The sequence below is a fragment of the Triturus cristatus genome, chromosome 11, assembly GCF_964204655.1.
Source record: "Triturus cristatus chromosome 11, aTriCri1.1, whole genome shotgun sequence".
NCBI lineage: Eukaryota > Metazoa > Chordata > Amphibia > Caudata > Salamandridae > Triturus > Triturus cristatus.
In genome coordinates, this window is record NC_140594.1 from 760398143 (window position 1) to 760413380 (window position 15238).

The 15238-nt window shown below is 55.8% G+C and overlaps 1 protein-coding gene across 11 annotated transcripts in view; it reads right to left on the bottom strand.

Moving 5' to 3' along the window:
• AMMECR1L (AMMECR1 like) overlaps positions 1–15238 on the bottom strand; it is a 1417960-nt gene that overhangs the window by 541853 nt on the left and 860869 nt on the right. For all 11 annotated transcript variants that reach the window (XM_085634451.1, XM_085634444.1, XM_085634449.1 and 8 more), the window contains one exon: positions 6311–6421. In XM_085634451.1, the coding sequence (XP_085490577.1) occupies positions 6311–6421 (111 nt within the window). The remainder of the gene's footprint in view (positions 1–6310; positions 6422–15238) is intronic.

Here is a 15238-nt window from a genome sequence, read left to right on the forward strand (position 1 = left end):
TGTGGACTGCCCCTTTGTCCCCCGGCCGAGCTGCCGCCTGACGGAGCGCACTGAGCGGGGCAGCTGGGTGCTGGCTGGATTCCTCTGCAGAAGCGGTGGACCCTGGTGGGTGAACCACGGCGTGCCTGGTGTGGCGACTGCTCACTTTGCGGAGGCGCCCGAGACTATTGCGACCTGCGCCCTGGGAGTGCGGAGGGTGCCTGTGGTGGACGACTTGCGGCTGACACGAGGCGGACGTGGGAAGCTCCTCCCGGCTGGGGCGTGTTGAGGCTCTTGTGGTCGGCCCATGGGGAAGCCGCGGCGCCCTGCTGGATCGAACGGAGACCCCGCCGGACCCTCAGGCCCAGGACCCGGCTGGAGCGCTTGCGGCGGGACTGCGGCAGCAACAGATGGACCGGATCCTCCAGGCCATTTCTGACTCGGGGGAGGCGCTACGCCGAGACATAGCCCAGGTATCCACGAGCCTCGGGCTCTTGCGAGCTGACCATGGCAAATTGGCCGACCGCGTTGAAACTGCGGAACTTAAGCTGGTGACGTCGACGGAGGCCTCGCTGGGAGACTTATCGCGCAGAGTGCACCTACTTGAGAAGAGGCCGAGGAGGCGGAAGGGCGTAACAGACGCAATAATGTTCGGGTGGTAGGCCTGCCCGAAAGAATCGAAGGGGATGACATGGTCGGCTATCTTGAGAAGTGGATGGAGGAGGTGGTGGCGCCGGAGGGCCTGTCGCAGTTTTACACCCTTGAAAGGGCCCATCGAGTACCGGCCCGCCAGCCGGCTCCGGGTCGTCCCCCGAGACCGGTGGTCGCCCGCCTGCTGCATTTCAAGGATCGCGACCTCATTCTGCGGAGGGCCCGGGCATCTGGCCCATACAAAGTTGACAATGCCCTAGTCTCACTTTACCCTGATTATTCTCAGGAGGTTCAGCGCAGTCGCTTTTCATTCATGGCAGTTAAGAAGGCCCTTCGCGCGGAGAGGATCCAGTATGCCCTGTTCTTTCCGGCTAGATTGAAGGTGATGGCGGATGGGACTGCTCATTTCTTTGATGCACCTGCCGACGCATGGGGCTGGCTGGAGCGGTAGCGCGAGGGCCAGGGCGGAGCTGGACGGCGAGCCTCGGAGGCTCGGGCCCCGCCGGGACCTCGTCGGGCCCGCCGACACAGGAGGCGTGTGGTGACAGGCCGGTCTCCCCCGCATTCTCAGACGGAGTTGGAGAGGCAGGCGGCTCTGGAGGCGGTCTCTGTCATCTCTGGGGCAGTGGCTGCGACCTCGACTGCGGATTCGGGATCCCGGCGGAGTTCTGCGGCAGAGGAGTCGGAGGCGTCAGAGGAGTCGGTGAACTCTGAGGGTGCCGGTGGGCGCTTGCCGGAGGTCACGCCGGCCACTGCGGATGGAATGCTGGACACGTGAGGCAGCCTCACTATGAACTGTATGTTGTACAGGGTGGCGCACTTAGTGCTGCTTTGTGGTCCAGTGAGGGGCGAGTGTGGTTCTGCTGTTGCTGTTGAGGGGTGTCGCTCCTGGGTTCTGTGGGGGGACGGGGCTCTTTGCTTTGGGGGGTGCGCTAGGGGCGGGACGCTGCCGGGAGAAGGGGACTTTGACTCCTGAGGCCGACATACGGACCAGCCTGTTGGACTTCAGTCCGGCCCGTGCTGGTGTTGGGTCACCCCCTCTACCTCACACATATTGTGAGACCCTGGTGGCTACCAGGGTGCTTTTCTTTTTCGTTCAGTGGGTGTTTGGATGGGTAACTGTGGTTTAGAGCCTGTTCTGGGGATGGGAGGGGTTTGGGTTTGTTGGGTGAGGTTTATGTGGGGGGATGTGTCAGTGTGCCCGCTAGGTTGTTTTGGGATGTGATTTGTGGTATATATTCATATGGCGACCCGCCTTGAACTGAAGTGTATCACTTGGAATGTGCGAGGGCTGAACTCCATGAGAAAACGTTATAAGGTACATGCCTGCTTGGTCCGCAGGGGGATACAGGTGGCCTTCTTGCAGGAAACGCATGTGGATTGGGCGGAGGGGCTGGCGCTGCAGAGGCGATGGAGGGGACAGCTGTTTTACACTACCTTTTCTGCTTTCGCTAGGGGGGCTTTGATCTGGGTCCGATCCGGGGTTCCTTTTCAACCTACAGCCACGCTGGTAGACCCGGAGGGGAAGTTTGTGGCGGTCTCTGGTCGATTAGATGGCAGGGATGTGACCTTCTGCAGTATTTACGCCCCAAACTCTGACTACACTGCTTTCTTTGCGCGGCTATCTGGGAGGCTGGCGTCCTTTCTGGTGGGCACGGTGTTTCTTGGGGGGGACTTTAACTCGGTCACTGATGTAGAATTGGATCGCTCTCATCCTCAGCTAGCTCAATCAGCGGTACATAGGGTGGCCAAGGCGAGGCGCGACTGGCAGGCAGCCTGGGGACTCGTAGACGCTTGGCGGGTGCATCACCCGTCCGACAGGGATTACTCCTTCTATTCTGTACCGCACGATCTTCATGTTCGGCTGGACGGCTTCTTGTGTACCCCGGGAGCCCTGGGGCTTATGTGTCACAGCGAGTATCTGGCAAGGACACTCTCAGACCACAACCCCTGCTTGATAACGGTCCTCTGGTCCCAGCAGCAGCAGGTGATTCCGACCTGGCGCTTGAATCCGACGCTGCTGGAGGATCCTGTGTTTCACGCGGAACTCGGGGAGGGCGTGGAACGCTACTTTACGGATAACGCGGGGACGGCGACAAGCAGAGCCCTTGAATGGGATGCGCTCAAGGCGGTGGTGCGGGGGATTTGTATCTCGGCCGTCGCTGGGACGCGCAAGGTTCTGTTGCGGGACGTTGACCGCGCTGAGGCGCGGCTGCGCCAAGCGGAACTTGCTGGTCACACTGACGGGGATGCCCAGGGGGAGGTCTTGGCGACGCGGGAAGAGGTGGCTGCGCAGGTGGAGCGGCTTGGCTGTTATGACTATAAGGAATACATGGTCCGCGCGCACGCTGAGCGGGATAAGGTAGGGTCGTTATTGGCCTGGCTGGCTAACCCAGCGCTTAGGGGCACCCCTATACTGTCGTTGGCTACCCCTGCGGGGGACCTGGTCTACTCACAACGGGAGATCAATGACCAATTCTGGGACTATTACTCACGGCTGTATCAGAGTAGAATGCGGGATTTGCCTGATGGGCTGGACGCTTACTTAGCAGCTGCTGGGTTGCCACAATTGGATCCGGAGCAGGGGTCGGCCCTGGGGGCGGAGATCTCCCTTGGAGAAATCAGAGTGGCGGTTAAACACATGGCCCGGAAAAAGACCCCGGGGGCGGATGGTCTCCCAGTGGAGTTTTATGCCGCGTATTAGGACGCCTTGGCTCCGCGCCTGCAGGCGATATGCAGGGAGGTGTGGGACGTGGGTGAGCTGCCGGGTACCTTGAGGGAGGCGATCATAGTCCCGTTACTGAAGAAAGATGGGGCCCCGTCCTCCAGGTCAGCGTACCGCCCGCTTTCTATGCTTTCGGTGGATTATAAGATCCTTAGCAAGATCTTGGCCACGCGGCTCATGGCCCACATGGGCGCGCTGGTACATACGGACCAGTCGGGTTTCATTCCAACGCGGAATACCACGGCGGGTATTCGCAGGTTAGTGCGGATCATGGGGGACCGGGAGGAGGGCCCATCAGAAGCCGTAGTACTGTCGGTGGATATTGAAAAGGCATTCGATAGTGTGGAGTGGCCGTATCTGTTTCAGGTGCTGCAGGGGTTCGGCCTGGGGGACCACTTCGTGCGCTGGACCAGATTGTTATACCGCTCTGCCACGGCTAGAGTCTGCACAGGGCGTACTATCTCGGCTGCTTGTCAAGTAGAGAGAGGCACTTGACAGGGTTGCTCGCTGTCCCCACTTTTGTTTGCTCTGGCGATCGAGCCCTTGGCAGCGCATGCCCGTCAGGGACGGTTTTATGAGGGGGTTCAGTTACGTGGTGAGCCACACTACATCTCCCTGTACGTGGATGACCTCTTGCTGTATCTAGCGGATGCGCGGGACTCTCTGCGAGGCGCTAGACTCCTGCTCCGGGAGTTCGGCTCCTTTTCCGGGTTACACGTTAACTGGGCTAAGACTTGCCTGTTTCCTCTGTCTCCTGGGGTCCGGGCTCCTATGGCGCTTGCCGACCTCCGCTGGGAACCTGCTTGCCTGCCTTACCTGGGTGTCCGCATATTTCACGCTCCTGGCGATCTTTTCGAGGGCAATGTGGGGGGAGCGCTAAGGGGGCTCAAGGGGAGTATGGCGTTCTGGCGCACCCTCCCGCTGTCGGTGGCCGGTCGAATAGCGCTGCTGGAAATGGTAGCGCTCCCACGCTTGCTTTATTTCTTCCGCACCTTGCCAATCTGGATCCCGGCCTCCTTTTTTAAGACGCTTTGGGCGTTGATGACAGGGTTTCTTTGGGGCACAGGCAGGCGTCGGGTGGCGTTGGCCACCCTGATGAGACCGAGGGTGGAGGGGGGGCTGGCAGTTCCGGACTTCGAATGGTATTATCTGGCGGCGCAGCTGCAGTGCCTTACACAGGCCGTGGCACGCGAGTTCAGAGGCCCGGAGGGCCCGCAGGGTAGGATTATCCCTAGACATGTATTGTCGTTCATTATGTTGCAGCAAAAGCTCCGGTTGGATCAGCTCACGCTCGAGGAGTGCACGCTTCGGCTCTGCTGGCTCCGTAGTCAGAAACGAGCGAGCTTCGTGGCCCCATATGCCCCGGAAATTCCTTTGGGCATGTGCACGGCTCTCCCCCATGGCGGAGACTGGTCGGCCTTGGCGGGCTGGGAGGACCGTGGGGTTCACATGCTGGGGGATCTATATAGGGACGGGGTTTTGCTGCCGTTCCGCGAGTTGCAGAGGGATTTCGATTTGCTGAGGGGGGATTATCTCCTTCATTCTGCCCTGGTGGCTGGGACTCGGAAACACTGGAGGATGGGGCTGTCGGAACCCCCAACGTCCTTGGGATGTCAGTATGTCGCTATGGCGGCGGGCACCGTGAAGGCCATCACCTGTCTCTATGGACGGCTGTCCACGGAAGGGCGGGAGAAGTGAGAGGGGGACCTTGGTAGGCCTATCCCGGAGACGACACGGTCGCAGCTGTTGCGGCGACCCTGGAAGGGCACGCGCAACGCTAGATTTCAACTGGTCCAATTCTATACTCTCCACAGGGCCTACTTAACCCCGGCAAAGATTCTGCAATATTTTGGAGGCTCCTCGTCGGGCTGCCCTCGGTGCCATACGGAGGGTCTGACTTCGGCCATATGTTCTGGTCCTGTCCGGGTTTGGGCTCTTACTGGACGGATGTGGTGGCGTGTCTGAATCGAGTGACTGAGCGCGTGCTGGCGGTGGACATGGGAGCTTGCCTTCTGCTTTGGTTCCCACACACCTCCCGTACAAAAATCACGAGCAAATTTATCGATCTGGGGCTGATAATGGCGAAGAGGGAGCTTACCATGCACTGGAAGGCAAGAACGGGGCTGAGCATTCGGAGGTGGAGGAGGAGCTTCCTGATTTGGGCGGGGACTGAGGGGACACTTCGCCTACAGTTGGCCAGGCGTTCTTCCAATGACAAAGCGCAGGATGCTGCTAGGGCGTGGGGGGCTTTGGTGGAGGAGCTTCGTCGCTGGGGGGAACAGGAAGAGGAGGGTGGGGATCAGGCGCGAGTGGCCCGGACTGGGAGGAGTGTGGAGGGACCTGCTGGGACTGCCAGGGAGACTACTCAGGAGGAGGCCGCTTGAATATTCCCCGAGAATAATCGCTGTTTGCGCAACTTTATTAGGATGTACATGGTGGTCGAGCTCCGGGGTGGTATGCCTATGAGCGGTAGAGTGCAGCCTTTGGTACTTTTGAGACCACTGATGGGGTTCATCCCATGATTCTGAGTTCAGCTTCCTGGCTGCGTGGGGCACTCTACGCATTACCAGGGGGGGGACCGCTGTGGGCACACTGACGGGGGGGTGGGGGTAGGGGGGGAGTGGGGTGGGGTGTTAGGAATGGCACTGTTGCGGAACTACTTTCTCCTGTATTGTCGTTAATTGCCTAGTTCTCCTACACGGGCCTACTGTATGTAACGCTGACCTCAAGATGCTGTTGTTGGGGACAAACTAATAAAAATTGTTTTAAAAAAAAAAAAAGTGTCTCCTCGTATCATATTTCATGACATGGCTAGATTGATATGACATTGCAAGCCTTATGGCCCTTACAACAGCAAATGTCAAAATATTCAAAATAATGAAAACCAAGTGCAGTTATGCAGCTAGCCTGAGGTCACAGAATGACGAATAAGAAAATTACCATCCATCTTTTTACCTGGTTAATGTATATTCCCTGAGGCCTGAGTGCAGATTCATGGCTGAGAAAGTACCAATGCATCCCCGTAGTCGCTTGTCTCGTCCAGCCTTCCAGGTCACAAAAAGAGGACTAAAATGTTTAAAATAAAAGTATGATAAGAGAGAAGCAGTCAAAAAGAATTCAAACAAGAACAACTTGATTATCAAAAATATTATGAATAACAGCAGGAGAAGAGATTGATATACCTAACAACACAATAAGAAACAAATAAAGGAAGTCCATATGACAAAAGAGTGACCAGATATTAGAATTAGGCTGACAGATGCATTGAGAGTGTTTAATAACAGATCAGAGAAAAGCGTATAAAAGGCACTGGTGGTGCAGACATATTTAGATCAGTTTATAAGTACAAAATAACAGATATTGCTGGACAAATAAAATGTACCAGAGGTATAGCAAGAGCAAAACTAAATAAGACAGAGCACAGACAACAAACAGCAGGGAAAGGTCACCAGACACAAAATTCTAGAGAACAGAGGTCACATATGTTCACATTTGATTGAAAGGGAGAGGTAGCAAGAAGTGAAAAAGGAGGAAAGGCATACACAATCATTGTATAAGTCTTTAAACTCCTATATCAGCCAAAGTCACCAAGAAACATGCCTTTTATTATTCAAATACAGCTGGGGTGAAAGCCCTTCACATAAGTCTGAAGCTGTGTATTTTTTTTTTATTGTTTTTTTTCGTCAATAAACACATATATTGCCGGCCCCTGAAGCCCCAGGGGTATCGGCCCAAGCATTGCACCAATCATGACATTGACATGTTATCGAAATAGGATACTTGAAATGCCTTTCAGGTGAAAACAAACCCCCAACTCTCCCCCCCCCCCCACCTACCGGATTCCCCCCCCCGACCGCATCGTACATATTCAGCAAACAACATCTTGAATGAGCATAAGCCTGACAGGTCCAACCCCCGTCCTTGCGCACGCCTCCTCTCCCCCGGAGAATTAGATGGACACCTCCTCCGGTTCCTCCGGAAACGGCTCCACGGGGTGAGACCCTTATAGTCTGCCCAACGCTTCCATATCTTATAATGTTTACGGGGGCACCCCCTAGCTGCGAATATGGGGAGCTCCAGGCCCATACTAAAGTCCAACCCCCTCTTCCACACATTCAGCGAGGTAGCCGCCGGAGCCTTCCATGCCCGGGCAATATCCCTCTTGGCCAGTGTAAGGCCCAGCAGTAGTAAATGTCTCTTGTATATATTGCCACCGATATCCTCCATAACGTGCAAGAGTATCAACTTGGGGTCTGCGGGAAGATCCCAACCCAGCACCTCGGATAAACAGGTCAACACCCCTCTTCAAAACCGGGACAAAGACCCACAGAGCCATACTGTGTGAAAGAAGGAGCCCTCCTCCCGTCCACAACGGAGACACTCCGGAGAGGCAATCAGGCCCGCCCGTCACAGCCTCCTACGGGTAAAATACACCCTATGCAGATATTTGAATTGTACCAGTCGCAGTCGGATTGCTATGGCCGCCCCCCGAGGCGAGGCCAGCGCATCCGTCCAGTCTGTCTCGTCAAGGGGCCCAACATCGTCCTCCCATTTCCCTTTGAGCCGCTGGAGAGAGGGGGCGCTATGGATAACGAGCGTTCGGTATATCTTGGAGATTTTCTTCTCTTGGAGGTCACCCATAAAGAGCTTCGCCTCCACTGGGCTAAAGTCAGCTATGGAGTCTAAGCCCGCCAGGCTGGGGGAGAGTGCGTGGCGAAACTGTAGGTACCTATAGAACTGCGTCCGTGGCATGCTGAACTCTTGTTGAAGCACCTGGAAAGACTTCAGAGCACACCCCCGCACCACATCACCTATGGTGGAGATGCCTATCCGATCCCACCCCTCAAACCCTAACAGGGCCGCCATCTGAGGTAGTCGCCCATTGTGCCACAGAGGGGTCTCCCGCGTGATCACGTTCCACCACTTAATGCGCGTCAGCGCCTGGCGCCAAATCTGAAAAACTACCTGTGTCGCCGGTGGCAAACGCGCCCGATACGCGGCGGAATACAGCAGAGTGTGAAGTGTGTGTGGGGCCATGAGCTGCCAGCGTATGCCGGATCCCCCCTTCCCCCATACCACCACTCGTTCAGAACTAGCAGGTGGGAGGCATGATAATAAGAGAGCAGATCCGACGTAGCCAGTCCCCCGTCATATGTTGAGAGGAAGCACGTCCGTAGGGCCACTCGCACCACCCCACCCTCCCACAGGAACTTACCCAAGGTCGAGCTCAACCGACGAAACCAGTCCGGTGAAATCGCATATGGATGATTCTGCAGCTGGTACAGAAGGCGAGGAAGAGCCACCATCTTAAAAATCGCAGACCGGCCAAAAATAGTGAGTGGCATGCGAGTCCACAGTTTCATGTCGCGACACACACGCTCCCACACGGGCACCACATTTCGCCCCCAAGAAACCGCCGGAGTAGGTGATAAGAACACCCCTAAATACTGAAGCCCCCCCACCGCCATCTGCACTGAGGATGCCCACCCCTGCTGCTGAGTCGGACCCCCCAATACCCACAAGGTGGACTTCCGGGGGTTCATGAAGAGACCCGACGTCTCACCAAATATCTGCATGATACGGAGCAGCCGGGGCCCCGTGCGGTCAAGGTCTGTCAGGAAAAAGAGGACATCGTCCGCATAGAGAGCTATACGATCGGCCAGGCCACTTTCCCACTCAAAGCCGGAGATCTGCGCGTCCATCCGTACCCACACCGCCAATGGTTCCATGGCCAGGGCAAACAAATACGGGGACAGGGGGCAGCCCTGGCGCGTTCCACGCCGTACGGGAAACGGCAATGAGGACACCCCTGCCACCCTGACCGAAGCCGTAATCTCCGTATAAAGAAGCTGCACATAGGACAGGAAGCGCAGCCCGAAGTTCAAGCGTCGCAGCAGCAGGAACATATAACGCCAGCTAAGGGAATCAAACGCCCTATCCATATCCGCCAACAACAAGGCTGCCGTGACCCCCAACCGCTGCACCTCAACAATCGCCACATGGGCCCGCCGAATATTATGTCGCGTGGCACGGGAGGGCATGAACCCCGCCTGATCCGGATGAACCAACGAGGCGATGTATGGCAAGAGACGATTGGCCAAGGCTTTCGCCAAGATTTTGGCCTCCACATTGATAAGGGAGATCGGTCGATACGAGGCGTGCTCCTCCGGGGGCCTGCCCGGCTTGTGGAACACTACAATCTCAGCATGCCTCCAATCCCGGGGTAACAAACCACACTCTCGGGCCTTCTCCACCACCGCCGCATAATGCAGGCCTAATTGTAGAAAGTACTTGTTAATGTTAATGTTAAGCCGAACTTTTTGAGCGCACGGCTACCCCAAAAGGGTGTCCCGGCGCTTTAGCAAAGAGGCCCAGAGAAACAGGAAACCAAAGGCAAACCTACTACAGTCACAGCGGATTACTTGGTAAAGAGCAGAGTCTTCAACTCCTTCCTGAAAGCCAGGAGGTTGTTCGCTTTCCGAAGGGAAAGTGGGAGCTCGTTCCACAAGCAGGCTGTCACGTATTGGAAGGAACGACCTCCCATCCGAACACGTTTGACCACAGGCACCTCCATTTTAGCCAGGTCCGCCGACCTCAGCAACCTCCGCGGCACATAGAAAGCAATACGCTTCCTCAGATAGTTAGGGCCAATCGCATGGAGGGCTTTAAATGCCAGAGTGAGGAGCTTAAATCTGATTCTCCCCGAAATTGGCAGCCAGTGCAGCCTAGCCAGGAGCGCAGAGGCGCTAGCTCTCCTGGGCAGCCCATAGATGGCTCTGGCCGCCGAATTCTGGACAATCTGCAGTCTGGATAACAGATACTTAGGTAGGCCTGCAAAGAGTGCATTAGCATAGTCCAGGCGGGAGCCCACAAGCGCCTGGACTACATTCCTACGATACTGCAGTGAGAGCAGAGGAAGAAATTTCCTAAGCATCTTGAGGATGCTGAAACATTTCCCTGCTAATCCCAGGATGTGTGGACGGAAGGATAGATCATCGTCAAACACCACTCCGAGATTTTTTACCTGAGAAGATGGTTTCTCTGGGGGGAACATGTCCTGGGGCCACCATGTCTTCCAGCCCGGATCAGGGGCACAGCCGAAAAAGAGCAGCTCAGATTTGTCTGAGTTGCATTTCAGGCTGTGCCGCTGAAACCACGCAAAGACTGCGCTCAGACAGTCCTTGATTCTGCCGCCGTTAAAGGCCTCTCCCTTCCTGCAGGTGAACAAGAGCTGGGTGTCATCAGCGTATGAGATGACCCGGGCCCCAAACGCCTCCGCTACCTCCGCTAGAGGGGCCATGTATATGTTGAAGATGGTGGGGCTCAGGATGGAACCTTGAGGCACCCCCACCTCCAGCGAAAGCATTTCGGCCGAGAACGGCGGAGCCCAGATCACCTGTCGGCGGTCGGCAAGAAAGGATTGAAACCAGTCCAGCACCGTCCCTCGCAGACCAATCTCCCTGAGTCTTGAGAGGAGACCTGTGTGTGGGACGGTGTCGAACGCCGCCGATAGGTCCAACATGACTAGCATAGCCTTTCCCCCATGATCGAGCGTCTCCCTGATGGCGTCGGTAACCTCTACCAGAGCCGTCTCCGTGCTGTAATTCGCACGAAAGCCGGACTGGGAGTCATGCAGCAGTTTGTTGTTCTCAATAAAGGTGGTCAGAGTATGCTGAACATGTTTCTCCAACACCTTCGCCAGAGCAGGGAGGAGGGAGATTGGTCTATAGTTAGCGCATTGCAGGGGGTCGAGCAGAGGCTTCTTAATCAGCGGCAGAATGAGTGCGTGTTTCCATTGTCGTGGAACCACCCCTGAACTCAATGATAGATTAAGCAAGGGGTTCAGCAAGCTGTTCAACGCTGAGGCCACCTTGCCCAAGCATTTCGCCGGACAAGCATCCAGAGGCGAGCCAGATTGCAGCCGGGATAACAGCTCAAGCGATGTCTCACAGGACAGCTGGGGAAAGACAGATAGTAAAGGCCCAGATTTAGCCTGTGAGGGAGCTAAATAGGTCGACTTATCCCCTAACACAGCGTCAGCCGTTCGGGAATCCACAGATGGAAAAGTGTCCTGAATCTTTAAGATTTTAGTCACAAAAAAGTCGGCGAGCTGTTTGATCCATTCTTCCGTGTGTGAATGGACCGGGGTCCCTACTACAGGGTTGACAAACTCCTTCACAATCCTAAAGAGTTCCCGGCTCGTATTATCGGCTTTGTCAATTCTCTGCTCAAGATAGTTCTTTTTGGCTGCGGCAATCTGTTTATAGTAAGACTTTATCGCGTCGCGGTATTTCGTTAGCTCCACAAGATCGTACTTGCGCCGCCACCGCCTTTCCAACTTTTTGCAGTCTTGTCGCATTGTACGTAAAGTGGAAGAGAACCAAGGAGCAGAATTAAGATGAGGTGCTGTTCTAGCAGGCTTCAATGGGGCCAGCTCCTCGAATCTTGCCTGCATCCAGTTCTGGACCAGGATTAGGTCGGTTTCCAGAACCCCTGTCAGTTGACACGGGTATTGGCAGAGAGCATCGGAGAGCATATCTGCTGTCACTAGGTGGTAGGCTCTAGATTGCCGGGACCCTTCCTTCAGAGCCCTATGGCTAAGCTTAGATTCAAACACTAAGGCAAAGTTTATCAGATAATGATCTGACCAGAGGACCGGGAGTGGAGGGGACACCTCAATAGGCTTGGAGGAAAAGATCACATCTAATGTGTGGCCTTTCACGTGAGTGGGGCTGTGGATAAAAGGGGCTAGCCCTAACATCGCCGTGATATCACGGAGTTTGGTAGCTTCAGCATCGGTTAGACAGTCCATGTGCAAATTTAAGTCGCCTAATAACAAGCAGTGCGCAGAACGCATGCAAGGTACTGATAAGGCCGACTGTAGGTCCTCGAAAAAGGACCCGATGGGTCCAGGGGGTCTATAGAGGAGAATTCCGGTACAGGTCTGGGACGCCGATAGATGGAGTGTAAAACCTAAGGATTCACATCCGGCAATGTTGTCCACCGCAAAGGAGGAGCAATCAAAGACCTTGTCCACTATCAGAGCCACCCCACCGCCTCTTCCCTCAGTTCTATCCCTCCGTAAGATGGAATAGTTAGGCGGGACAGCACAGGCAATGTCGGGTTCCGAGCCCACTCCCAGCCAAGTCTCAGTTAGAAATAAGCAAGAGATCTTGGAGTGCGCGAGAAGATCCCATATATCCGAGGTATGACGAGGAAGGGACCTAGTGTTAAGCAACGCGCAATGACAGTACTGAGGAGGGGTAGATGGACCATGAGTAGATGATAATGTGGGGAGCCAGTTACACACGGGGCAACCCTTGCCTAGACGGCGACCGCCGGGGAAAAGAGACAGACAGGCCGAGCGAGGGGGGCGCAAAGCAAACAAGGACGCAGCGCTATACGTAATCATCCTAGAGCTGCGGGTAGTCAACCTCTAACCCGGCAGACAACAGGAGCCGAGGACCAGAGTCCGACCTCGTCCGCCTCCGAGACGCGGACGAGCGCAGACGGGCAGGACTCTGGCACGACTCAGGCGCAGGGAAGGCGCTCCGCTGCGCGTTACCGCTGCGCGAGACCAGCGAGCATTAAATAGCGTCGTCTCGGCGTCCCAGGTGACCTGGACGCTCAAAGATGGCGCTCGCGCTTCCTCCCAAAGCAAGATGGCGCTGAAACCCACAGAAACCCACAACCTCCCGGTAACCCGGACCCGCCAAACAGCGGTGGTGATTCCTGAATTACGGTGCAAGGTAGGGGCCAGGAGCGCTTTTAAAAACAGGGGGGAAGGCAAAAAGTAACACAAACAGAAATCCGAAGACGGGATTTTTTAAAAATAAGCTAAGCAGAGAAGGCGCGCGACCAGCGCGAACAGGAGCGGGGCACCAGTGATATTCTCGCCCTCAAGGGCACTAAGCAGGCTCACCTTCCGCTCAGCTCGCCCTAAATAGCGTCGTCTCGGCGTCCCAGGTGACCTGGACGCTCAAAGATGGCGCTCGCGCTTCCTCCCAAAGCAAGATGGCGCTGAAACCCACAGAAACCCACAACCTCCCGGTAACCCGGACCCGCCAAACAGCGGTGGTGATTCCTGAATTACGGTGCAAGGTAGGGGCCAGGAGCGCTTTTAAAAACAGGGGGGAAGGCAAAAAGTAACACAAACAGAAATCCGAAGACGGGATTTTTTAAAAATAAGCTAAGCAGAGAAGGCGCGCGACCAGCGCGAACAGCAGCGGGGCACCAGTGATATTCTCGCCCTCAAGGGCACTAAGCAGGCTCACCTTCCGCTCAGCTCGCCCTAAATAGCGTCGTCTCGGCGTCCCAGGTGACCTGGACGCTCAAAGATGGCGCTCGCGCTTCCTCCCAAAGCAAGATGGCGCTGAAACCCACAAAAACCCACAACCTCCCGGTAACCCGGACCCGCCAAACAGCGGTGGTGATTCCTGAATTACGGTGCAAGGTAGGGGCCAGGAGCGCTTTTAAAAACAGGGGGGAAGGCAAAAAGTAACACAAACAGAAATCCGAAGACGGGATTTTTAAAAAATAAGCTAAGCAGAGAAGGCGCGCAACCAGCGCGAACAGCAGCGGGGCACCAGTGATATTCTCGCCCTCAAGGGCACTAAGCAGGCTCACCTTCCGCTCAGCTCGCCCTAAATAGCGTCGTCTCGGCGTCCCAGGTGACCTGGACCCTCAAAGATGGCGCTCGCGCTTCCTCCCAAAGCAAGATGGCGCTGAAACCCACAGAAACCCACAACCTCCCGGTAACCCGGACCCGCCAAACAGCGGTGGTGATTCCTGAATTACGGTGCAAGGTAGGGGCCAGGAGCGCTTTTAAAAACAGGGGGGAAGGCAAAAAGTAACACAAACAGAAATCCGAAGACGGGATTTTTTAAAAATAAGCTAAGCAGAGAAGGCGCGCGACCAGCGCGAACAGCAGCGGGGCACCAGTGATATTCTCGCCCTCAAGGGCACTAAGCAGGCTCACCTTCCGCTCAGCTCGCCCTAAATAGCGTCGTCTCGGCGTCCCAGGTGACCTGGACGCTCAAAGATGGCGCTCGCGCTTCCTCCCAAAGCAAGATGGCGCTGAAACCCACAGAAACCCACAACCTCCCGGTAACCCGGACCCGCCAAACAGCGGTGGTGATTCCTGAATTACGGTGCAAGGTAGGGGCCAGGAGCGCTTTTAAAAACAGGGGGGAAGGCAAAAAGTAACACAAACAGAAATCCGAAGACGGGATTTTTTAAAAATAAGCTAAGCAGAGAAGGCGCGCGACCAGCGCGAACAGCAGCGGGGCACCAGTGATATTCTCGCCCTCAAGGGCACTAAGCAGGCTCACCTTCCGCTCAGCTCGCCCTAAATAGCGTCGTCTCGGCGTCCCAGGTGACCTGGACGCTCAAAGATGGCGCTCGCGCTTCCTCCCAAAGCAAGATAGCGCTGAAACCCACAGAAACCCACAACCTCCCGGTAACCCGGACCCGCCAAACAGCGGTGGTGATTCCTGAATTACGGTGCAAGGTAGGGGCCAGGAGCGCTTTTAAAAACAGGGGGGAAGGCAAAAAGTAACACAAACAGAAATCCGAAGACGGGATTTTTAAAAAATAAGCTAAGCAGAGAAGGCGCGCAACCAGCGCGAACAGCAGCGGGGCACCAGTGATATTCTCGCCCTCAAGGGCACTAAGCAGGCTCACCTTCCGCTCAGCTCGCCCTAAATAGCGTCGTCTCGGCGTCCCAGGTGACCTGGACGCTCAAAGATGGCGCTCGCGCTTCCTCCCAAAGCAAGATGGCGCTGAAACCCACAGAAACCCACAACCTCCCGGTAACCCAGACCCGCCAAACAGCGGTGGTGATTCCTGAATTACGGTGCAAGGTAGGGGCCAGGAGCGCTTTTA